The sequence below is a fragment of the Typopeltis vanoorti genome, chromosome 10 (assembly GCF_054136105.1).
Source record: "Typopeltis vanoorti isolate ZY-2024b chromosome 10, IOZ_Tvanoo_1.0, whole genome shotgun sequence".
Classification (NCBI taxonomy): Eukaryota; Metazoa; Arthropoda; class Arachnida; order Uropygi; family Thelyphonidae; genus Typopeltis; species Typopeltis vanoorti.
In genome coordinates, this window is record NC_143558.1 from 64,825,888 (window position 1) to 64,851,091 (window position 25,204).

The following is a 25,204-nucleotide window of genomic DNA, read 5'->3' on the forward strand; positions in this document are numbered from 1 at the left end:
CAGCCGACACCATGGAATGGAACCTCCTCAGTTTGTCATAATTTCTTTAGTTCAGCATGTAACATTTTCTGAATTGAACATCCATATTCCTAGCCACTATTCAGGTCACTATCACATGATCACTGTCACCAACCCAAGGCAGAACAGTCATGTCTATAACTGCAAACCCCCCCCCCCACCACCACCACCACCTTCCTGATAATATAATCAGATCTAACATTCTTTGGCTTTGAGTTCCTTCTGTCATATGCTGTTCAAGGAAGTTGTCTTGCAACAGCTCAATAAATTCAGTTTCATTCTTCTCATGAGATTTCACACTACCCAATCAGTGTGCAGATAATTAAAGTTACCTGTGATGATTGCTTCTTTATCATCCATCAGGCTGATTTGATAATGCAATTCATCATCACTAGCAGCTGATCACTATAACAATATTCCATCATATATTTGATCTTGTTAGAATCCATTTTGAACCAAATACAATAGCTTGAAAATCACTTCTGTATGAAATGTTTTTACTAGTATTGCAGTCACAGCCTTATGCCTAACTGGATTCAAGTCATCTGATATTATCAGCAGCACATCCTCCTCCTTCTCCTTCTAATGCCAATAATTTGAGGCCATGATGTGAATGCAACAAACTCAACCACTTTGTTTCTGGTACTCCTGGCATTCGTGTATAGATACAATAAGTAACTTCCATGCTTTTTTTTCCTTTCATCATAATAATATAAGCATATTCATATCAATAATGTAATTGCATAATTAGTTGCTCTTACACACAGATTCTCACCATTCCTTCCATCATAATCTAGTTTCCCTGACTGTGTATAAACACCCCACTATGTATTTGATCTTCATAGTAATCCACCTCACACTAAGTTGCTTCAGACTCACTTCTACCTGGAAAATGGTTACCACACACACGTTTTATTATTAATACAATAAGTACTGTATACAGAAATTTTATGTGATTTGTATATTGTAGTATTTCACTATGGACAAACAGGAAGATTATTTAAAAACATAACAGAACAGACCTACATATTTTAGAAATCAGGTATTTGTATTGTTAACATGCCATTATTGTTCACATGGTGATTTCACCATGTGAACAATAATGGCATGTTAACTTAGGACCTTTTCGATTAATGACGGAATCGTCAGAACGCACCTCATCATAAGTCAAAGTCTAATTGTGTAATTGTTATAATTGTATAAAACATTATATATTATTAAATCGTTTAATAATACAGTGAGACACCATTTTACTACTTGTATGTAGGAAATACATGACTTCTGCAATGTTTTAACCTTGGTATCTTTCTGGTCTGGTTCCTATTAACAAGGCCTTAATAAAAGTTGAAATCAGCTGGGTAATGACCCTTCCCATATTGGATAGCAGTTTACATATCTGAACGGAAGTGTTCTTCCCATTATGGGATACTGAAGCAGTAGATGAGAAGCAATCAGCCTCTGTATACTAATTGTGAAGACATTTGTAGACTTTGTTTGCATGTGCTTGGGTAAAGGATTAAAACAAGAATATACTTTCTTGTCAGATATAATATACGAGGGTGGTCTGAAAGGTTCTCGACCTAACAATGAAAAAACAAATTTATAATTTCAAAATTATTTTTATTTTTCAACATAATCTCCCTTAAGACTAATACATTTATTCCAGCGAATGCTCCAGCACCATTATCCTGTTCCTGTAGTGGTTCTCAGTAAGATCTGCCAAATACCCCTCTACAGCTGTAATCACCTTTGATTTGATGAAAAATGCTGACCAGTGAGGAAGAGTTTGTTTTGGGAAGAGATAGAAGTTAGAGGGAACCAAATCTGGGGAATAGGTTGAATGTTCCAACAATTCCTTAATTGCTATAACAGCCTTCAGTCTTCTTCCCTTCCATTCTTTACAAAGAGAATTAGTAAGATCATTCACTGTTGCGATTCAGCCCGGCTCACAATCAGTGTTGCATTTCATCTCTCAGGTTTGATGGGGTTAAGATCATGGCTTTGTGCTGGTCAGTCAATTACTTTAACATCCTTCTCATCAAACCATTCCTGAACAGACCTTGCTTTGTGAATTAAAAGGGGGGGGGGGCATTGTTAAGGCTGCAGCATTAAGATTCCCCTTCATTGGAATAAGGCCCACTTTGATTGAAAATGCATATTGAACTAAAGAAGTGATCACCTTTTTAAATTAATGGAAGACTGTTTGACTGTATTGCACCATGTCTATTCCTCATTCCCTCCCCTTTTGATTCATCTTTTCATTCTGTTTTATAAATTTATAAAACAGAATGAAACGGTGCCCGAGAAGCTTCTATGCAAATGTGTTGGGAATTTTAAATTTTGTTTATATAACACTGTTGTTGCATACATAATACTGTGTTAGTTTTGGAGATTCTTGTGGAATGCTAAGAATGTCTTATTTAATGGCAGTACTATTTTGTTCTATCATTGAAAATAGGCTTCAAGCTGGCTTTTGTCTGTAGGTAGCAACTACTGGTGCAACTTTCAGCATTTAACATTTTCTACATATGACCATTTAATTGACCAACTGAGACGCTCTGCATTTGAGATCATGCTTGCAGTCATTGGAGGCCTTACTTACTACAAGCTATTCTGTTTAACTTAAAAGATGCTTTCCAGTCTATTTTTCAGATTTCCTGTGCTGAATTTCACCATTGCCTGAAGTCTTTCCAGGCAGTTTTTAAACTTTGGCATACCCAGCTAGCCTGCATCTTTGTCTTTGATTTCTTAACTTGGCAAAAATGCAGAAGTTACAGTTATTTATTGCTTTCATGAACTGCACTTCCATACAAGAATATAACAGTTGGTTCTAATACATGTATAGGAGCAGTCTTTTTTAAAGGAATGCCACATAATTGCTGATGGTAACTATGTCATTGCTTGGAAGTACTACGACAGTGTGTTCGTACTGGTACAAGTTGCAGGGACTGGCTTCTCTGTGATAACAGAATCCAGAAAACTGTAACCTGCATAACAGTCACCTGACAGATTCCATATCCATTGACCTCAGCCACATTGACATCACACCAAACAGATGACCAAGCACTATGCACATAAGAAAACAGAAAACCAGAAAACAGAAAAAAAAAGGAAACAGAAAACAGAAAACAAAAATGCAGAACATCACACAATACATAACATAAAACAATTAAAAAAAAACACCAGTATTAAGGGAAAATATCCAACAAAATAAATATATAAGTTAGATAATACGAAGCAAAACAAGCATGTAAACAACTTAATTTCTTCTTGGAAATATCGTGAAGTTTTACACATCACAATTATAACACAATTACTACAAATATCTCAACACAATGAAAAGTAAAATTACAAATTGTTTTTGTTTGACAATAATAGACCATAAGGAGAGAGACAGTGAAAAATTTATTGAGATACAAACACATGTGTTGGAGTAATTACTTTACTTATAATTAAGAAAATAACACTAAATGTTTCGACCTATTGAGGTTATCATCAGGAAATCGTGATGATAGCCTCATGGAAATCTTTTCCTGATAAAACATACATATGCACAGAACACAAGCTACATAACACGATACTAAAGTAAAATAAATCTAAATGCTTTGTTAATCATATATCTAAGCCTGATCTCTGGTGAAAAAAAAATATAATAATAAAAAAAATATATATATACAAAGATATAAATTAACAAAATAAAACAAAATTTTGTACATATTAATATATTATACAGATAACAGGGGAAAAAACCTCTCTAAATAAATAAAAAATTTTTAGTATTTGATACTAAAAAGCTATCATAAACTTGAAATATGGATACAAAGTTAGAAAACCTGAAAAGCTTTACAGTGGTTACACTTCATTTTTCAAGGCTACAAGATGACTGGAATAGAGTTTTCATTATAGAAATTTTTAAAATGAGAAAACTGAATGACATTATAGATGAATTTTGGGAATCTGTCATTATAGGAAACATTTCACTGATATGAAGCCATCTTGATCACTTGCCTCTGGGTCTCCTCCACCATTATCATCACATCTTCACAACGAATCTCAGCAACCAATCTACTATGCATGCACAGATTTGGTTGCCTGTGTTTTATTGCTGATAGTTGTAGGAATAAATAACACTTGTAAGTTATCCTTGTTTGCAAGTGTTATTTCAGCATCTAAGTGGTCCTTTGAGTTATTTGCCCACTTTTGTAATATATATATTCTGTGATCTTCAACTCTCTCTCTCTATATCTGCAATTAATTCCAAATTGCTAGTCTCACTAGTTTCTTGCATTCCACTTCTGTAATAAATACACACATGCATAACTTTACACCTTGCTACATTGAACTGGTGACCATTATCATTTGCCCAAACTGACAATTTATTTCTTTGGATAATTAGGGGAGCAATTAACTATTGCTCCCCTAATTTGGCATGATCAACAGACACCTGGATACTTTCTCCTCAGAATCATCTACAGTACTCTATTTACTTGAATATAACTCGCCCTCGTATATATCTCACACCCCTAATTTTACTTTATGAAAAAAGAAATTAAAAAGTTTTGCATACACTTTGCACAAACTTTATAGATAGTGAATGTTATTATGGAAGTTTCAGATATTTTGGAATTTGGTTGAATAGAATCGGCATTTCAATTCAACAACAGTCAGTTTGCCTTTGTTGTTGAGTTGTGCGATCTTTTGTTAATACCACACCAATCATATGTGAGACCTGTAGTAGCGATAACTAATAGTAGATTCTATTCTTGGTAAGTTATACCCATTTTCTGTTTTTTTTAATTATTATTATCATTACATGACACCCCATGGGAATCCAACGACTTATCGAGGGAGGGCATTTACTCTACAGCTCCACCACTGCCTCTGATGTCTTTTGTTTAGTTAGCTTCATGTCCATTTCCATTTGTCCCATTTCATGTGGTAAGGTATTGTGCAATATCTTGTCAAATACCTTTGTGAAGCCATTTCCTTTTTCCATTTCATCTGTCCTTTATTGTTGAATGTGAGTAAATCATGGTGGTAGATGATGTTCATTGCCTAGTGAAACAAACCTTACTTGTTGGAGTCTTGAAGAAGATGCTTTGCTTGATCTCCAGAGCTATGGTTCTGTCTTCTATTTCTTTCTCTCATCACATATACACCCAAATATTCTAACATGCTAGACATACTGTGGAGATCTAGAACCTTCTCCATCATCAAGGATATAGCAATATAGCAGCTTCACACTTGCTGCCAGATCACGTAAGGGATCAAATCTGATGGTAATGCATTTAGGTTGCTTCTCGATCAGCTGGTGCATAATTCCCCTGCCATCTATACTGTTGGATTGTGCCTGGATGGAGGTCATGTAGTAATAGTATTTTTTTGGGGGTGGGGTGGGGGGAATGCATTATGAAGGCCATGTTAGAGCATAGTGTCTACATGTGTGATATATTATTAATATTATTATTATTATTATTTATGACATCTCCAAGGAGTCCAAAGACTTATCGGGGGGGGGGACACCTACTATACAACTGTTTCCGCCACTACACCGAACCTCTACCAATCATCTCTATCAACGCCATCTACCACCCACTACTACTACGACTAGTATTTTTTTGTCTGTAAATTGCATGTGTTCTGAAGGGCCGAAAGGACATGAAAAACCAGAGTTTTTGGGAGAAAAAACCCTGCTACCTCTGTACGAGATCGGCTAACTCACCTTCGATTGAAAAAGTACACACAAAGATTCCTCCCGTCATGACGAGAATTGAACTTAGGCCTATTTCAATGAAAGGGTGCAATGTATCGTCATTCTTTCAATTGCGCTACGGAGGCACTTAAATATCTAAGTGTTTTATCTCACTGCATATTCCTCTGCTCTTTTTACCGGATTAGCATCTTCATGACAATGAACTTACATAAATATAGGTTCACTGCAATTAAAAAAAAAACTCCCTTAAAAATTCTAAAAACAATTGAAAAACTTAGAAAAGCTTACAAAAAATAACACTGCCACATTCACTACACCAACATGCATGGCACACATTATGATTTGTTTGACAAGTAATATCAGATCCCTCAAAAGGATGCCTAATCTTGAATCTCTTTTTGACCTTTCTGAGGCTTCAGATTTCTTTACCTCATGTATCATTCATCTGCTGTCTCTACCATTCTTTTAGTTTTGACCTTTTTAAATTCTTATTCATGAAACTGATTACCTGCTGTCCAGCTGCTCTAACAACCAAGTCAATTTCATTGGCAACTTTAATGTCCACAACTCCAACTGATTCTGTTTTTCCCAATTCCACTGATCAACTGGAAATGATGCTGAGCTGTTTGCTGTAATCGTGACTGAAGTAGATTGTTCATATACCAACAATCCTGTCCACTTACCGAACACTTTGGATCTTTTCTTAATCAGTTCTCCTCCCACCAGGTACAATGTTGGGATGACGTCTTCTTTTTGGTAATTCAGATCATAATCTATACAAGTTTCATCTCTAGTAGAACACACTCCAAGCCATTCATGCCCTTGCATACTCTGGCATCATAACAGTGCCAAGTGGGAAGATCTCAGAGACTTATTACTCCTCTTTTCTATTCTCCAGATCCTGATACTTTTTGTGTGATCATATGACCAAAATTATCCATGTTGGAATGAAGATCTGCATCTTACAGTATGCCTTCTGAATTATTTGGTGCAGCCACAGTAAAAGTTTTATATATCCATATTTGAGCATTTCTAGTAGAATATCATCTACCTCAGCAGCCTCTTTATATTCCAGGTCTTGGATAACTCTTTCTAGCTCTCGTTTCATTTAACATGTTTTATGAGAGAATACTTCCTGACTATCAATACCTTTTTATATGATTTCTTCTTTTCCATGGTGGCATCTTTAACTTCCGTCCACTTTAGAGTTTGGGCTTTTCTATACTTGCTTTCAACTTTCTCACATGCCTCTCTGGTTGAATCTATCAATGTTTCTTCAGCACCTGCTTGTGACTTTCCAAGGTTAAAACTTCACCAAGTCATGCTGTTTCTCATGAATATCATATTCCAAACTATCCATGCCTCAGTTTCTAGTACTTTCACTGTTATTTGTCCTCTCTTTCATCTTGTGGTGCAGAAACCAGACTATAAAGTGGTGATAAAAATTTGTTGAATGTTATGAAGCATGGAACTAAAGAAAACCTCTTGATGAAGCTGGCATGTTTCATATGTATTTTCATTGGCTTGTTGTTTGGATTTATGACCAAAGCTACTCAAGCTCTGAGGCCAGTGTATTGCCTGTTCATTGCTTGTGTTGCTCTAGCTGGTTTGTCTGTTTTGTGGGATTAAAAAAAAACCCAGAGTTTTGGGGAGGAAAAGCTCTACTACCTTCATATGAGATCATCTAACTCATCTTCAGCTGAAAAGCCTTTATAAAGATTCTTCTCATCATAGACAGGATTTGAGCTCTTGTCTTTCCAACCAAAGGGCAGCATCATCAACAGACAGAACTAAGGAGGCACTCCACATTTCCATTTGCACATCCATAATAATGCATATCAGCCAGTTCTTCTACCTCTTTCTTTTCACTTTTTTCCTTTCCATGTCTCCAACCTGATGGTACAATGGCAATATCTCCCAAAGAAAACGTGGACATGCTGGCATCAGTTTTTTCCCTGTAACTCTCACATAGACAACCAAAAAAGAACTCCTACAATTTCACCAACTATCCTCAGTAAATTCTGAAATTTCACAAGAAAGATATCAGAAAAATCCTTGGCAGCCTCCAATAAGTCTAATGGTCATGATGGTGTTTCTCCAGTTGTACTGAAGGCTTTGTGGTCAAGAACTCACTCCTATCCTGCATCATCTCTTCAAGCTGTTGTACTCATCTGGCATCTATCCCACAGCCTGGAAGCATGTCCATCCTATTCCCGAAAAGGGAAATAAATGTCAGTCATAAAACTGTTGTCCCATTGCTCTGACCTCATTACTCTCAGAAGTAATGGAAAAGGTCAATAGTCAACTGCTTCACTACTTGGAGGTGTTGAACTTTGATTAAACAGAATTCCTAAAAATTCTGAATGTATCACAGTTTAACAAGAAAAAAAAAGGGAGGGGGATAGAAAAAAAAGGAGGGGGAAGGAAATTCTTAGCAAGATGCTTGCTTCTGAGCGTGTACTTTTCCTTTATAAATAAAGGAAGGAAAGGGAGTTATTTACGCAAAGGTCAGTAATATTAATGGAATAATTCAAAGTTTGTCTATTTATTAAAAAAAAAAAAAAAACTTTCTGTATAATTGATAAAAGAATAACTTATGCAAAGCCAGTAGGATAGAATAATAATAAAAAAAGCTATAAAATGTGTTATGTGGTATCCTGATCAGTATTGAAATTTACATGTTAGCACCATGACTTGCATTTTTCATCGCAAACAAAGGGTTGAAGGTCACGTAAACACCAAAAGAAGGAGGGATCAAAGCCCCAATCGGACACGTGCACGGGCCACGTGGGGTAGCAGTGAAGGAAATTTAGCATATGCTATTGAGCGAAGGCCACGTGAGTGATGTACTCTAATTTGTTGGATGAGTTGCGGAGATTGCAGTGATTTGCGGATAGGGGGAAGGATATAAAAAGGTTAGCAACACACCCGAAGTCTCTCAAATTTTTTTCATCGGTGTTCGTGCAGTTCCTGGAGCAGCGGTAGGAGGTCTCGTCTTCACTGGGCAGAAGAAGCAACATGAAGGAAGAGTCAACTTCCTGCCTAGTCCACATACAGCAGAAGGGTGTTACCCATACCAGAGTGGTGCAAGCAGTTCGCATGGATCGAAAGAATACTTCCAATACGAGTGCCGACTAGTCTGAGCTGTGGGACATTCGATTCAGCCGGAAGTCATCAGGGAATTACAACATACTGTGTGAATGGTATCGTTACAATTTCTTTATCCTTTTATGTGTATGGTTTCAAACTTGTTATAGGAAGGGTCCAAAGACATTGGGGGACATGTGTTTCTGATAACGGGAAAGTTTCATGCTAGGACAGTAGCATGCTAAGAAAAGGAATGCTTGGTATATCCTACAGAGAACTTAGTAAATGAATTATTGAACTGGCTAAAACATTGCATAAGGTGTGTGTGTGTGTGAGAGAGAGAGTTTTAGTTGATATATCATGATGTGTTATTAACGTTGAATGAATGAATATATCATTGGAATAATGGAAGAAAGTGTAGTATTGAATTTTGGGGAGTAATTGTTTCCCAAGGAAGGAATATTTGTCTATGTGCAGACTGTAGAAATTTTACCACATGAGTGGGCTTATGTGATAAATTTTAACTAATAATAATGATGTTCTTGTATAATGAATGATTAGTGCTTAATATGAATTTTATGAGTTGTAAATTATATTTGTGTCAATTAAATCCATGTTAAATTTTGAGAATTTGTGTTTTCTGCATGATAGAATCCAATGCACCGCCTTCAAAAAGATTAGCATGCAAACCTAACTGGTAGACAAAGGGGTTAGGAGGTTTTAGGCTACGATTGTAGTCCATGGAGTCTTTATTGTAGATCTCTGGAATCATCTCCTGATTAAGGCTTCCCAACTTAATATAATTACCTTAGGTGGTGCAGTACAAAATAAATATTCCTAAAGTTATAGGAGATGTAATTCCACAGAAGTTTCCAAGCAGAGTTACCTCTATCCAGGGACAACTGGATAGAGGTAACTTGGAGGTACCACGTGCCTCTTTTTGGACAATTTTCCGAGTTCTAAATGTAAATGTTAGTGCAAAGAGAAAACGGGGACTCAACATAAATAGCGCAGTTGACAGGATTGTGAATTGAGAAAAAAATTATAGGAGAAAACATATCTTGGTTCACATGTAGGTTGGTTTCGGATTCTATCCAGAAAATTTAGTGTAACAAGAAAAAAAAAGGGTGGTTTTCCTTTTGAAGTAAGGTTGCATTGGATTGTAAACTCAGATAGCAAGTATGCCTACTCCTATTAGTAGCACTGGTATGAACAACGAAGAATTCTTTAAATGTATAAACCCTCAGCGAGTGTTCCCTCAATTCTCGAGAGAGGAATCTGACGAACGTGATTTCCTTTTTTCATTACATAGAGGAACTTAGAAAGGCTGGGAGGTGGTCTGATTTTCAGTTGCTGGTTCTCCTTCTACCTAGGTCTACCTACTCACTGATGAGACCTCAATAAAGGTTGAAACCGGTCTGGGTAGTGACCTTCTCTCATAATGTAGAACAGTAATACAGCTCCTAGGAGCAAGTTCACATTATGGGTAAATATCAAGAATAGTGATCGAGCTTGCTCCACCTTTGACATGAGTTGCCTCAGCTTGCACTACCCAAAGGGTCAGTTGCTGCAGTATCCAGGTATCTGCTTACGCTTGGAATTGCCAAACTTTATATAGTTTTTATATTTGGCATGAAACCCTTTGAGTTTCTTATTTGGCTAAGAAACAATATGGGATGTAATATCCCTTAACTTAAATATTTTTGAAATCTTTTACTTTTATTTAAATAGTTATTATTATTCTTTATGAAATTTGAATATAATAGTCATATAAAGATATTTTAAATGTGCATTGTTATATTTTTGATTGAAAAAATAGTCTTACGAAGTTGTTTTCCTTTCAGTATCTGGTTATGGATTACTATTGTGGAGGAGATTTGCTTACATTATTAAGTAAATTTGAGGATCGTCTTCCAGAAGATATGGCCAAATTTTATATAGCAGAAATGATTTTAGCCATTGACTCTATTCATAAATTAGGTTATGTTCACAGAGATATCAAACCCGATAATGTTCTTTTAGATGCTAATGGTCATATAAGGCTTGCAGATTTTGGTTCTTGCTTAAAACTTTTAGAAGATGGTACTGTAAGTATAATGATCATTTTTTATTCTTTAGCAGGCAGTATTCAGTATATTTGAACTGGGCAGCTTCAAATGTACTGAATAAAAAACATTGAATAAATCCCCCCCCCCCCCCCTCCTTAGCTTATCTTTATTTAATTCATTAGTTCAGTCTTGGAATTTATAAACAGATACAGGGTGATTCAAAAAAATGTATACACACTTCAACAGCTGATAACTCACTGAATTTTCGTTATTTTGCAGGTTTAACGAATTTGAAATAATGGCTGAAACCAGACTAAGCTTTGTGGAAAGAAAATGTATCCTAAAATGCTACTGAAAGTATGAAAATGTAGTGGAAGTGAAAAGACGGTTTAAAAGAGAATTTCAATGAGATCCACCTACAAGACTTACTATCACTCGAATTAGATAAATTTGAAGAAGATGGCTGTTCAAAATGTCCATAAGCAACGTTCAGGATGACCACGAACAGCTACGAGGCCTGAAACAGAAGAAAGGTTAATTGAAATGTATCGTCAAAGTTCAAGAAAATCCGTGCAACAAGCATCTCATGAGATAGGAGTATCAAAATCAATGATTGCACATGTTGAAGCACAGTCACTGGAAAAGTTACGTTCCAAGAAGAGTACACGCACTCCACGAAGATGTTCCGGATAGGAGAATGCAGTTTTTGTGAGTGGTACTTGGAAACCATTGAGATGTTAGGGCCTATCTTGATGAGACTCTACCCAACAGATGGATTTGAAGAAGAGGTTCTGTAGAATATCCCCTGCGTTCACCAGACTTCATGCCAATGGACTTCTTCTTATGGGGATTTATCAAGGATAAAGTTTACACTTCGAAACTGGCAACAGTCGACAACTTGAAAGCAGCAATCAAAAGAGAAGCTAGAAGATGAAATGATTCTCAATGTTTGCAATTCCATTGCTGCACGTTATCAGCAGTGCCTGGGCCAGGACAGTCATCAGTTTGAATACAAATGTTGAGGGATGAAAAATACATTTATGTAGTGTACTTTACAATGTGAAAGTTAACTGTATTATAGTAAATACCAAATTTATGATCATTCAGAGTGTGTATACATTTTTTTGAGACACCCTGTATTTACAAGTTAGCACTTATAAAAAATAAATGTAGTAGATACCATGCTTTATGCATCATGTATATAGAAAAAAAAATGCTTGTTTGAGATTTCTAATGTGCTAAATTCCAAGACTGATATCTCTGTGATATGCTATATTTTTGCAGAATGCTTGTACATAGGATGAATATAGGCACTAGAAAACTTATGTTGCAGTAACTAAAGTCCAAAATTAAAGATAATTTTTAAAGTGATTACTGTTTAAAATATTATTACCTAAAACCATAAAAAACTTCCTGACTTCATAGATACATAGTTTAATAAATGCAGTCGTTCACTTCATGAGTAATTAGTTGAAGTGGGATTTGCATTTCAGTTGTTTATTAATGGAGTGAATGTTTTGTACTCAGGAGGATATTTATCCTGTAAGGATATGTGTTTTAAAATTCATTTATTGGAATTCACAAGATTTTATTTTATTTTTTCATTATTAAATTAAGATATAAGAGAATGAGTTGAACGCTCAACTATGATGATAGTTATGTACCAAGTCCTGTCTCTACTACTAAGTTCTGTCTCCTAATGAATATTCACTTTTATACAAAATAAAATTTTGAGCAAATACTTCATAACACTAAATTAAATTTGTTTGCTTAACAAGCATAAGTACCAGATTTCAAGAGATTAAAATTTTGAGTTTTAGATGTTCCTAAATTTTTGATGATTTGTGTAGTGCAAGATGTATCAAAAAAGAAAGATGTACAATACTGATGATAATGCAATACACTTTCATCAGCAAAACTATGGGTTGGATTTGCAGTTAGCTGGAGAAGGGCATAATATACAGAGGAAAGAGGGTAAGTGAATGAACAATCTTGTGGTACTCCAGCATTAGCTATAAAGTTTGAAGGTAAAGATTGATCCATTATAACATGTAATATATAATTGGAAAGAGAGAGAGAGATTTAAAAAAAAAAAAGAAAAGAAAGAAAGAAATGGAGTGTAACTGGCAATCCAGTTACTGAAGTTAGAAAATACTTCTATAAAATGAGAATTTATGTCAGCAGACCTCCATTCCAAACCCAACCAGAGGTCTTGGACATAAAAGGCAAGTACTTAGGTTTCTTTAAATTTTTACCATGACATTTGTCCATAGATTGGTAGCATGAGCAAAATATCCCCCCTTTCGATTGATAGTGTTATCATTTGTTTTAGTTGAATTTCCAGATAACATGGAAGCTGACTGTTCATAGATGTTCACTTCATGACTAATTAGATATTAGATGCTATTTTGATTGCAATGATTTTTTGCACTTAGGAATAAGTTGAATATGACTAATTATCAAGACATCTAAACCATCTGAAAAATATCAGTGGAATAAGAGTGCATAAAAAAAAAGTTGCAGAAAACTGAAGTCAGTTTTGGAGCACAAACTTTTAGAACATAAGAGAAATGTCATCAGTACTTAGAAGCCTTTTGTTATCCTGTTATACAAGATTTTTCTTTTATCTTTCCTGTCAATTTTTCTGTTCTCTCTCTCTCTCTCTGTGATGAAAAATCAAAAGAGACATTGAATGTAATAAGTTTGGAGTAGTAGTGAGACTGTTACTGAGATCATTAATGCCAGAATTTGAGGAAAGGTAAGAAGCCTGGAGATTAGCTATTTCTGCGAGTAATGATGCAGTAGTACCATTTGCATCAAGAGAGGCAGATAAAAGTTATAGCAGTAGCTTTTGGCTTAGGACCATAAAATATGACTGGTCTCATAACATTTGCACATGATGCAAATTGTGGAATTTAAGCTTTGAATGTTAGAACTAATTTAGCATACTTTAATGTACACTAAATTAGCTTCATGTTATAATAATTGAAGCAAATAGGTAACCACCATAAAGTTAAGATTAATAACTAAGTAACAAAAAATATTTTGCCATGCATTATGTATAGTATCATCAGTGTGAACTGAGTATAGAAATTCAAATCAACTGGGTACATTAGCATCTCTGTAGCAGGATTTGATGGATGACACATGCACCATTTGTTTGAATCTCATTGCCAACACTGACATTTTTCTGAAATTAGTTGAAAAAAAAAATTTTTTTTTAATAGATTAGCTGATCTCAGGTGAGATGACAGGATTTCTCTTTTCAAATAACATGGGTTTCTTTTTTTGCTAATAGACATGACTGGTCTGAGAATATGTGAAGTCAGGGAATAATATCAAAGTATACAGTGTATCTGAAAAGGTTTGAATGTGCAAATTTTAGGATACTTAAAGGAATTGAAGATCTGTATTGGGGGGGGGGTTAAAGACAGTACTATTATTTAGAGAATAAGAAGATATCTGGGATCAGAGAAGTAAACAAAAGTATGGGAACCTGAATATAGTGGTCTGCAAAATATTAAAATCTTGAATAGGAATATGTCCTACATAGTTACTCATTCATGAGGACGTTGTGGCATTTACTATTTAGTTGAAAAAAAATGTTTTAATCAGAATCCAAGATGCAAGAAACTTTTATGTGAGCTTTTTTTTTTTTTTCACATAAAAGAAGCTCACATTAAAGATTCTTCTCAGAGTTCCACAAAGCAGACAACTGGCTAGAAGAACACATGCAATTAACATATCTAACACACTGGTCCCATATCTGTACATGACCACATACTGATATCCATTAAGAAAAATGTTCATGTTGCTTTGGCTATACATTAGAACTGTTCCCCCACACACACCATACCGACCAAATAGAACCATTTGCTGATAATGGCAGTGTGAATGCACAATGTGATAACATGAAGTACCGCATTTGCCGGCGCATAAGACGCGCCCCCTTTTTTCTACATCTTTTTTAGGAAAAAAACTTTATCACTGAATATTATAATGAATTTATAGTATTTCAAATATAAAGTAATAAATAGGTCTGCTTTCAACAAATACCTAATCTAACATCTAACTAGGAAAGAGTACCCACCTTTTAATCTTCTTCATCAAAAAAACCCAGAAATTCATCTCCAGAGCTAAATGAACAGACACTTAAAACCTCTTCTAAATCAGAATCTGAGTCCTCATACAACAAATTGTCCTCTGTACCATTCAGTGCATTACTAATGCCACACTTCTTAAATGATTTAACCACTGTCTCAATTTTCACAGCATCCCATGAAGCTTTGACCCACTTATCAACTTGCGAAAAGCTAGGCCTCTTCCTTTTTCCTGATGGCGTAACCTCAAAATCTGAAGACTGCATCCAGCTGTTCCACTTCTCCTTCATAAATCCCTTAAATGGTTTATTAATACAAACATTCTAAAGGTTGAAGCTAGCTAGTTACACCTCCTGGAATTATAGCTAACTGAGTTTTCAATTCCTTGAGCTTATTTTCAGCATCTTCTGTTCTCTGAGAATGAAATTGATCCTATACTAGCAGGGCAGGCTTTTTCAACAGTCCGCCAGGGTGCTTACACCAAATTTTATCTATCCATAACTTCATTCCTCCTCCATCCATCCAGCCTTTTGCGTGAACATATACAAACACTCTTTTAAGCAGTTTTTCTTAGGTTAGCATCTTCCTTTTAAAAATCAATAGTGGCGGCACTTTTGTCCCATCAGCACAGCAGGATAAAACAACCGTGTAGTGAGTTTTTTCATGCCTCGAAGTTTTAACAGTAACACCTTTTGTGCCCTTGGAATCTACAGTTTTGTTTGAGGGCACATCAAAAGTCATCGGAACCTCATCCATGTTTCCTGTTTGTGCAAGTTCAAAATTTTCTCATTTCCTTGCGTTAATGATGAATCGATGAAATTCAATAATTTTTTCTTCATATTCAGCTGGCATATGAAGTAAAATAAAAATATCACAAAATATCTTTTGTGATATTTTTGATTTAGTCTGCATACATAGCTGGTTTCTCTTCATGAATCTTGAACATCATGATGTTGTTCCAGTAAAGTTGGCGATCCCTCTGTTAGTGGCTATCGCTTTTGCGTGATGAATAATCATTTTTGTAGACACTGAAAGTCCTGCTTTTCTGTGGTCTGAAATCCAAGTATTCAGTTCTGCCTCAAGTTCTGGCCATTTTGCAGTTCCACTTCATAGGTTATGTTTATTATGAGTTGCTTTTTTAGATCCTCTTCCTGATTCCGCCAAGTTCTTATCATTTTCTCAGTTGGGGATGGCCCGAAATGCCTCTCTGCAGCCCTGTTTCCATGTTCTTTAGCATATGCAATCACACATAGCTTGAATGCAATATTGTAGCAATGGCGACGTTTTTCAGCCACAATTTGCCAAGAAATTTAGAGAAAATTTAATGGCAAAAATTTATCACAGTTCACAACAACTGCGACAACATACGCATCCACTGAACTCTTACGTAACTGGAATGTTCTCACACACTGCAATGAAGCAAGAAAGAACTTGCGTAACTCAGAACAGAGAAAATTTCCAGAAATGAAGTAGTAAAAAACTGAGTATCGGCGTATAAGACACACCCTTTTTTTCAGACCTATTTTCAAAGAAAAAATGTGCATCTTATATGCCGGCAAATATGATAATTATGAATTTATTTATAATTGTACTTAAAAAAAAAAAGTAAATATAAAGGATATAAACTGCTAGATTTTTGTTTAAAAAAAAAAATTCTTAACTGCCTACAGCAGTGGTTCCCAAACTTTTTCCACTTGTGCATCCCTTTTAAACCCATTTCTATAAATTCATCCCTTGTTTTTAAAATAGTGGTGATTCAAATGTATCATTTATTGTTCCATAACTAATATTTTGCATTTTGTTTACTTTACTTGTTTTTCTGCCATTACTGATTGTTTTTCGCGTACCTCTGATTGGCCCAGTACGTACCCCCTGGGGGGGCGAGGCACGCATACCACCGGTCAGGAACGATGGGCTACAGCATAAAGCAAAGTAACAATTTCACTGTCTAAAATTTAAAAATACAGGTTTGCTATTATGTAAAACATATTTTTACTTGAACACTAAGAATCTAATACTTGAAAGCATCACATTATTATAGCAATATTAAAAGCATAACTTCATTTCATAGCATACTGGTTTCCATAAATTAAGGAACAAAGAGAAAAATTTCAAAAATTCAAACTGTATGATGAAATTTGTGAGAAGTAATATAATATGAGATGTGATAGAAACATCCCCAGAAATTGTTATTGACTAGTTTAATTCAGTAACAAATAGGTACACGAAGACAATGATCCAAAAACAAGAGATGAAAATGAGATTGTTAGAGTGTCTCAAGAAGAAATGTGGTCACCCCCCCCCTCCCCATAGCATTACAGTGTTCACAATGATGTTTCATACTGTTTACAATGGTGCCCAGGAGCTCAGTTGATAATAACTATTGCTCCTGCAAAGCTTTCCTAAATCACTCAAGGTTTTGGGGGAGGGGGACATTGAGAGCAGCAACATGTCTACCTAGAGCATCTCAGACATGTTCAATAGGATTACGGTCAAGAGACCTGGTTGGTTTGTCAGTCCATATGTACGATAGTCTCTTCTTGAAGATATTGGTCAATGGACTTCACTTAATGAGGATATGCAATATTGTCTTGTAGGATTAATGTCTTCTCTATAACACCCACATATGGACGAACATAGAGTTCCAGATGTTTTATAAGTTGCAGCATTCATGGTTCCACTATGAAACACATATAGGTCCATGCATCCACACAATGAAATGCCTCTTCAATCCATCACACTACTGTCACCATAAGTCTCCCCGATTCTCTCCAGATTGGAAGACGCTTAACATTGCTTTGTAGAGTAAATTGGAACTAGTCTGTGAACAATGCTGGCCCCCTGTCTCCCATTGTCTTAGGTCCAATTGGTGTGAAGCCTGGCGCATTTCAAATGTTCTCTGCTGTGTCATGGGGATAGAGGCATGCAAACTACCAGTTGCCTAGCATGCAGACCATCTTTGAAACCTTCTGCGCATAGTGGAAGTAGATACCTGTGTTCCTGTAGCCATTGCAAAGTCAGATCATAGCTTATTCGGGGTAGCACTTCTGTTTGGTGATCAGATAATCAGAGATATCAGTCACCTACTGCAATCGTAGCCCATGGCCTTCCTTCACTGTATGTCGGGATGCTATTTGTGACTGTTGGAATTGGTTCTACAGTCTTTGACCCATGAATGACTCGCATGACCCACCTGCCAACTGTGCCTGCCTTTGGCTGGCCTCTAGTTATGCATTGACACCACCTGAATTCATTGGTTAAATAATGTCTTGCAGCCATATCCAAGAATTTTGCTGTTACAACAACAACATATGAAAATCTCTCTCGCTTTCTAATAAATTTGAGATTTTAGCCTGCAATGCAGAAAAAAATCAACTGCTTAACTTGCATTATTTCAGACAATAATACTGGTTAGGATTAAGAAAACAAGATGATGGTGGTGGTGTTCTACCATATGGTCATCACTGTGCAAATCATTAGTGGAGGCAAACTTTACTGTCAGTGATAACTGAGGGTGGAGTTGGCTGCCTACTGGCTTACAAAAGTTAGGATTAAAATATTTCTGCCAATATCTTTTGAAAAATGAAAAGGCATTAAAGGAGTTAATTATTTTATATTTAGTTCATCATCATCATCATCAAATTCCTGCCATGTACCTCAAGGGGTGTACAGGATATGATAGTGCTACATGAAAAATTTACATCATTACTAATTTCCTATCTACAATTTTCCTCCAAATCAGGCTGTTACTTGTCAAGACTCCAACATTATCAGATCCTTTATATTTAGTTATATTCATTTAAAAAAAAAAAATTGTATATGTACTTCTAAATTTGAGAGTCTTATTTCATATTCATATTTTTAGTTATATTCATTAAAAAGTAGTTTAATATGTACTTCTGTAATTTTGAGAGTATTTTCATTAGACTATTTTTGATGTGCATGTTTTTCTTATGTTATGATTATCTTAAAGGTACAATCCAATGTTGCAGTAGGAACACCTGACTATATTTCACCAGAAATTTTAAGGGTGTGTATAGTATTAAATTTTTTTTATGCTTCCTTTCATTTAATTTGTATAAAATTTGCTGTTAGATTAATACTCCGTATATAATTTTAAGCATTATTTTCTTTCGAGACAATTGAAAATGCTAGGGACTCCAAGATTATATAAAAACTTATATACTCAGGAGTCAAAACAGTATGACTAGCTGATTTGACTGCACAGTTGGCTGGAAACTGGCTGGTTGTCACAGCATTCTGGTATGGGGATTGTTCCATGGACATCACTGAGTCCTTTTGTCCCCATTGAATATACCTTTACCACTGATTTTTATCTGGGGATCGTTTTGGACCAGATACTGCCCTACGTGGTGACAGCGTAACAAGGTTCATATGCAAGTATTGTTCAAAGAGCTTATCCAAGCATTCCACGTTCACCCTTGGCTACCTGATTCTCTTGATTTGAACCCCCATTGAAAATTTGTGGGATCATGTGCAACATGCCATCTGACGGTCATGACAAGTGTTCACTCAGTCACTGACCTCTCAGACATTATTCTGTCTAGTTGTTTCAGAATACCTCGGGACACCCTCCATGTGAAGTTGATGCCAGGATGGGCATGAGCAGTCATCTTTGCCAAAGCAGACCCAACATGCTACTAGGTAGGTGGTTATAATGGTTTGGCTCATGAGTGTAAAGTAACCAGGATATCTGTATTGATATGTCCTCTATCTATATTTTGTGTTAAATATATTTCTTCAATATGTCATTATTAATATTTATAGTAGTCTTAAAATAAATAGAGAACATGTACATGTGTTAATCTTTTCCTAGCCTCTAATGGAATAAATAAAATAATACTTATGCTTATTTATTTTACTCGTTTCTGACTAATAGAGACATTTGTAAGATACAACATAGTTCAAGCGGATGGTATATCTTCTCTCTGGTCAACATGCTCAGGCAATATCCTGTGAGGTGGCACATGTATTCGAGTAATGTTTTTTACACTATTAGTTGAACAATATTTTTTCCAAATGTCACATACAGTATTTTGAGCCCATTTTAGTAATCTAGCTACTTGTCTTTGAGACATTCCATCTTTCAGATATTCTATCATTCTGTTTTGTAAATCGCTGGAAAGTTCTTTCACAGGAGTCATCCCTTAAAACTATAGAAAGAATTCCAATTTCACAACCACAATTCTGCTCCTTATAAATGTTTTCTCTGTGCTTTATGCATGCACAGACAATTGTAGATTTGCAAATTTGGGGAATGATAATCGTTTGTTTCCCCCAGCAATTGCTTACTTTTTTCCCAACTGCCAGCTTGATTGGATACTTTTTTCTAACACAGATAAATCTTTGAATTGTACATAAATTTTTCTTTTCTTTTTATACTTCAAAGTGAGCTATTTCGTTTCTTACATGCCAAAACGTTCATATGTTAAACTTTCCAAGAAATATGCAGAGTATATTGCATTCGTCGCAGTGATAAACAACATTGATTGGATACTTTTCGCCAGGGGTTGTATGATAGTGTTCTGAAACCTAACATATTGTATGACTAGGGTACCTGTATTATAATACTTTTACTTGCCTGTTTGGCCAAATGGTTATTATTTTTATTATTTCATTCTTTAATCAACAGACTGTTTGGTGTGAATCCCATTGGCTCAGGCATTTGTGATTGTCATTAAGTAGTAGATTAATTTGGTCACCGAGTGTGAGACCACTTCCCCACTTATTGAAAGGCTTGAAAAGGTTCTGTGTTTGGACTGTGTGTGTGTGTGTGAGTGTGAAAGAGAGAGAGAATGTGAGTCGTTGATGGTTCAGTGGATAATAACAAAGCAGCCAAGACATTTTTGTTAGGGAGAGTTTAATATGTGTGATTTTTGTTTGTTGCAGTGTGCAAGAAATATTCATCATGACAGGTAAAAATATTTTGGAAGGAAAAATAAGACTGGTGAGTAAATATTCAGGAAATATTTTGAGAGTGAGTGATAATTGTGTAGAGAGAGTAAAACACCTGATAGTGGAGTATAGCATATTGTCAAAAGTGGAAATATGTGTTGGTGATATTTTTTGATGAAAGTATAGTGGCGGAAGGTCGGGAACACAAATATCATTTCATGGAAGAAATAGCCTGCTTATGTGGAATTCTTCACGGGATGAGGACTGAGATTGAAATTGTGGGAATGTCAGGTGATCAATAGAGCCAAGAAGAGAAAGAAATGAGGTTTGAGATAAGAAACAGGAAACAGCAAATATGCATCAGGGAAACAAGATTTAGTTATGCTCTCCTTAAGCACTCCTCTTATCACAGATCTGCTATAAAACTTTTTTTTTTTCGTAGTGCATGTTAATAATATTATTGAAGCTATCAAGGGTGCAAAAAGGCAAGGTAAAAAATTGATTGTTTTGGCAGACATTAATGACTTAAAAGGTGAAAAATATTGCATGAGAGAGAGAGAGAATATGAAAGTTGATGGAAGAAGCAGAAAAGAAGAGTGAACATAAAGATTGAGAGGCTGCTGCCATTGCTGTGATACAGCTTACTTGAGAATGGAAATTGTCACAAACGAATCAGTGTGTAAGTTATGTAGTAGAAATGATAAAACATGGCTGACAGAACAGATGATGGAGTTACTGGGATAAAATGTGAGGAGTATAGTATTTTCAGAGGGGATACAGAGAATTGAATGGGGAGGTGGTACTGATGATTACTGCAGATAAATTGGCCAAAAAGAGTAAGAGATCATCAGGAAGACAGGGATGTGGAAGGCAGCCTCATTTGAGACAGTCTGGGGACAGACACAGGAGGAGCAGAATCATGGAGAAATCAGGTGACTAATAGTATACTGGAAAGCTCTGATTGGACTACTACTGCTATTTAATTTCTACATTAATGACATAGGAAATGATTTGAGGGGAAATCTTCAGTTTGCTGATGTAAAAATTGGTAGTTGAATGGTTAATCAAAGATATGTTTAGAGCCTTCAGGATGATTTCAATAGGCTAACATGGGCAAAGAATAATGGATGAAATTTAATGTGGAAAAGTGTGAAGATATGCATTTTGAGATGAAAGGATTGTCAGTTGTGTACCATGTTAATGTAACTATGCTCCAGGAAATTGGGTTTTGGGGATATTGGTAGATAGATGAAGTTCAAGAGGCATATTGTAAGTGGCTAAGGTTGCACTTTTTTTATGTTGAGCCAATACACAAGTGGTTGGTAGATCAACCTGTAGTACATTAGTACTGTGTATGGGTTGGGAAAGAAGGTACTGCACTTGTTCACATTAGTTTGTATTCCCTAGGGAACACATCAAGGGGAAGACTGTTCCAAAGTATAGCGGTTACAGGGACGAAGGAGGAGAAGAAATTGGTTCTGTGGGCTTCAAGGTGCACTGTGTAGGGATGTTGAGCAGCAGCTGCACTTGTTCCAATGAGCTTAGTACTAAGTGAGGGAATTATTGATGCTATTTTGGATGAACATTTTCCATGGAAATATTTAGAAAACACATAGTGCAGAGACCAATCGCCTGTGTGAAAGTGGGGGGGTTGGTGAATTGGTAAGAGATGGGCCATTAATAAGTCTGATTGCTCTCCTCTGTATGGAGTCGAGCAATTTGAAAGAGTTTTTGGGGCCCCACCCCATATGTGGGAGCAGTATTCGATGGTTGGACGGATTTGTATAAGGTTAATAGCTGTTCAGTGGTGAAGTAATGTCTTGAGTGAAAGAGAAATCCTAGTTTTTTAGAAGCTGAGGATGAAATGGTTGTTATGTGTTTATGCCAGGAGAGACTTGATGTCAGAGTAATTCCAAGAAGAGAAATCTCAGATTGTCTGGAAATTTGGGTATTGTCAAAAATAATACTGGGAGAAACTGGTTCTTTTTTATGAGAAATGAGACAATACTGGGTTTCATTTGCATTTAAATTGACTAGGTTATCTGAACCCCATTGGAGGATGGCTTGGAGGTCTGAATTAAGTGCAGTGGTGGTTGCTGATCTGTAGGTTGAGGTGAGTTGTGTGGGCTAAGGTTTATCAAAAGAAAAGGAGGAGTGCAATGTGCTGTCATCTGCAAAGCTGTGTATTGGGTTGGAGGTAAACTGAAGTAGCTCATTGATATATAGTAAAAAGAGGGGTCGGAGCCATCCACCACATATAGTGAGCATCCAGACAGAAAGCTGGCAATCCAATTACAGAGGTCTTGAGATGTGCCAGACCCAGAAAAACGCCTTGGAAATATCTTCCAGCCGCTTGAGATTTGCCAAACTTCTCCATGGCATTTGATCATCACATAGAATTACTTGGTTATTGACAAACCACTAACAAGCAGAGGTAAGGAAGTTATCATTCTTTGAGCAAAGTGGTGGAGAGGATCTATAAGTAGGTGAGTGACCAAGATGGTGAGTTGTCTGTAGAATGCTCCCTATGGTGATAGATTAAGGGTTTGTGGTTGCAGAAGTTGGTTGATTATTATTATTATCATCATCAGGCCTCCATGCTGTCAAGAGACTCGTTGCAGGAAATCTCACTCTCACATGCTCAACTCATCATACCTTGACTTAAATGCATTTACTGTTTTTGCACTCACTACACTTTCAGGCAATGCATTCTAATCACCCACCACTCTCCATGCAAAAAATCTATCCCTGCTCACATCCACCTTATATAGTTCCAAGAGATTATTATGCCCCTGTTTTCAAACATTCTATTACAAATATCATCCATGTTAATCTGGTTAATATATGTGTTGCGATCATGTCCCCCCCCCTCTTTGTTCTACCCACTAGGCTCTACAGTTTTTTAATATAATGAAACCTGTGGTGAATTCATCACTAAAAACACACGTACTAACCGCAGTAATAACTATTTAATTCGTAAATATTTCATCCCATGAGATTCAATCTCAATATGAGATTCCATTGTAATCATGAGCCCTAACTGTATGTTATTCCTAGATGATGTCCCAAGATACTTGGGATGAAATATTTACGAATTAAATAGTCATTACTGTGGTTAGTACGTGTGTTTTTAGTGAGGCCCTACAATTTCCATTCTCTCACTCTGTCCTATATCCCAGAAACCAGAAACTGACTTAGTCAGTTGTCTGTGAACCCTCGTCAACAACTCATCATCTTTTTGAAAACCAGGCGACCAAATCTGTACACAGCAATCTATATGCATCCTGATCAAAATTCTGTACAGCAGAATCATAACATCCTTACTTCTACATGTCAGCATTCTCTTCATCATTCCCATAATACTCTATGTTGTCCTCACAATTTTAGCAAAATGTCCACAAAATTTCATGTCCCTATTCACTATCACCCCCAGATCTTTCATCCTCTTCACTACCTCTAAGATATCCCCCACCAGTCTTATACTCTACATCCCCATCTTTGCTTCGTAAATTTTAAAACCTTACATGTTCCTACATTAAACTGATATCCCCAACACACACTTGTCCATTCAGACAGTCTATTCAAGCCCTCTTGCAAGGCTACAACACCTACTCCTCATAACTCTCCTTAACTTGCATCATCTGCAAACAATTATATCATCATTTAAGTCCCTTCCAATGTCATTTACATACAAATTAAAGACCCTCCAACACACCACTAGTGACTTTCCTCTTCTGGGATATCCCCCCCCTCCATACACAACCTTGCTGATACTTATCAGACAGCCAATCTCATTCCACTGCACTAATTTATGGTCCAATCCCATCTGTTCCAATTTAACTATTAGCCTGTTGGGTGGCAATTTGTCAAAAGCCTATGCAAAATCTAAACATACTACTGTATATGCATCCTTATCCAATATATCCCCCTTGTCCAATGTATTCGTCATCTTGTTATAATGAGTAAGCAGGTTCCTAAAACAATCTTCCTTTAGCAAACCCACTCTTTACAGAATTCAGAATTGAATTCTGTAAAAAGTTCTGAATCCTTTTCTCACAAGCTTCTCCAACATCACCTTGACTACAACTCCAGACAAGTAGATTGGCCTATAATTCGGAGTCCTAGTCTTATCACCCCTTTATAATGTGGAACACTTTTGCCCTCTTTCCACTCCTTTGGAATTTAGGCAAGTATAAGATTCATGTTAAAAAGGTAAGTTAAAGCTGTTAACTCCTTGGAATGTTCCATCATCCTCCTATAACCATTCTTTCTTCTACTGGCCACCTATCAAAAAAAAAAACTTCCTAGGATTTTAGTGTAAT

General features: G+C 36.1%; 1 protein-coding gene across 3 annotated transcripts in view; it reads left to right on the forward strand.

Moving 5' to 3' along the window:
* Positions 1-25,204, forward strand: part of LOC150102474 (serine/threonine-protein kinase Genghis Khan-like) — a 550,831-nt gene that overhangs the window by 154,572 nt on the left and 371,055 nt on the right. For all 3 annotated transcript variants that reach the window (XM_090399333.1, XM_090399335.1, XM_090399334.1), the window contains exons 5-6: positions 10,663-10,905; positions 18,940-18,996. In XM_090399333.1, the coding sequence (XP_090255459.1) occupies positions 10,663-10,905; positions 18,940-18,996 (300 nt within the window). The remainder of the gene's footprint in view (positions 1-10,662; positions 10,906-18,939; positions 18,997-25,204) is intronic.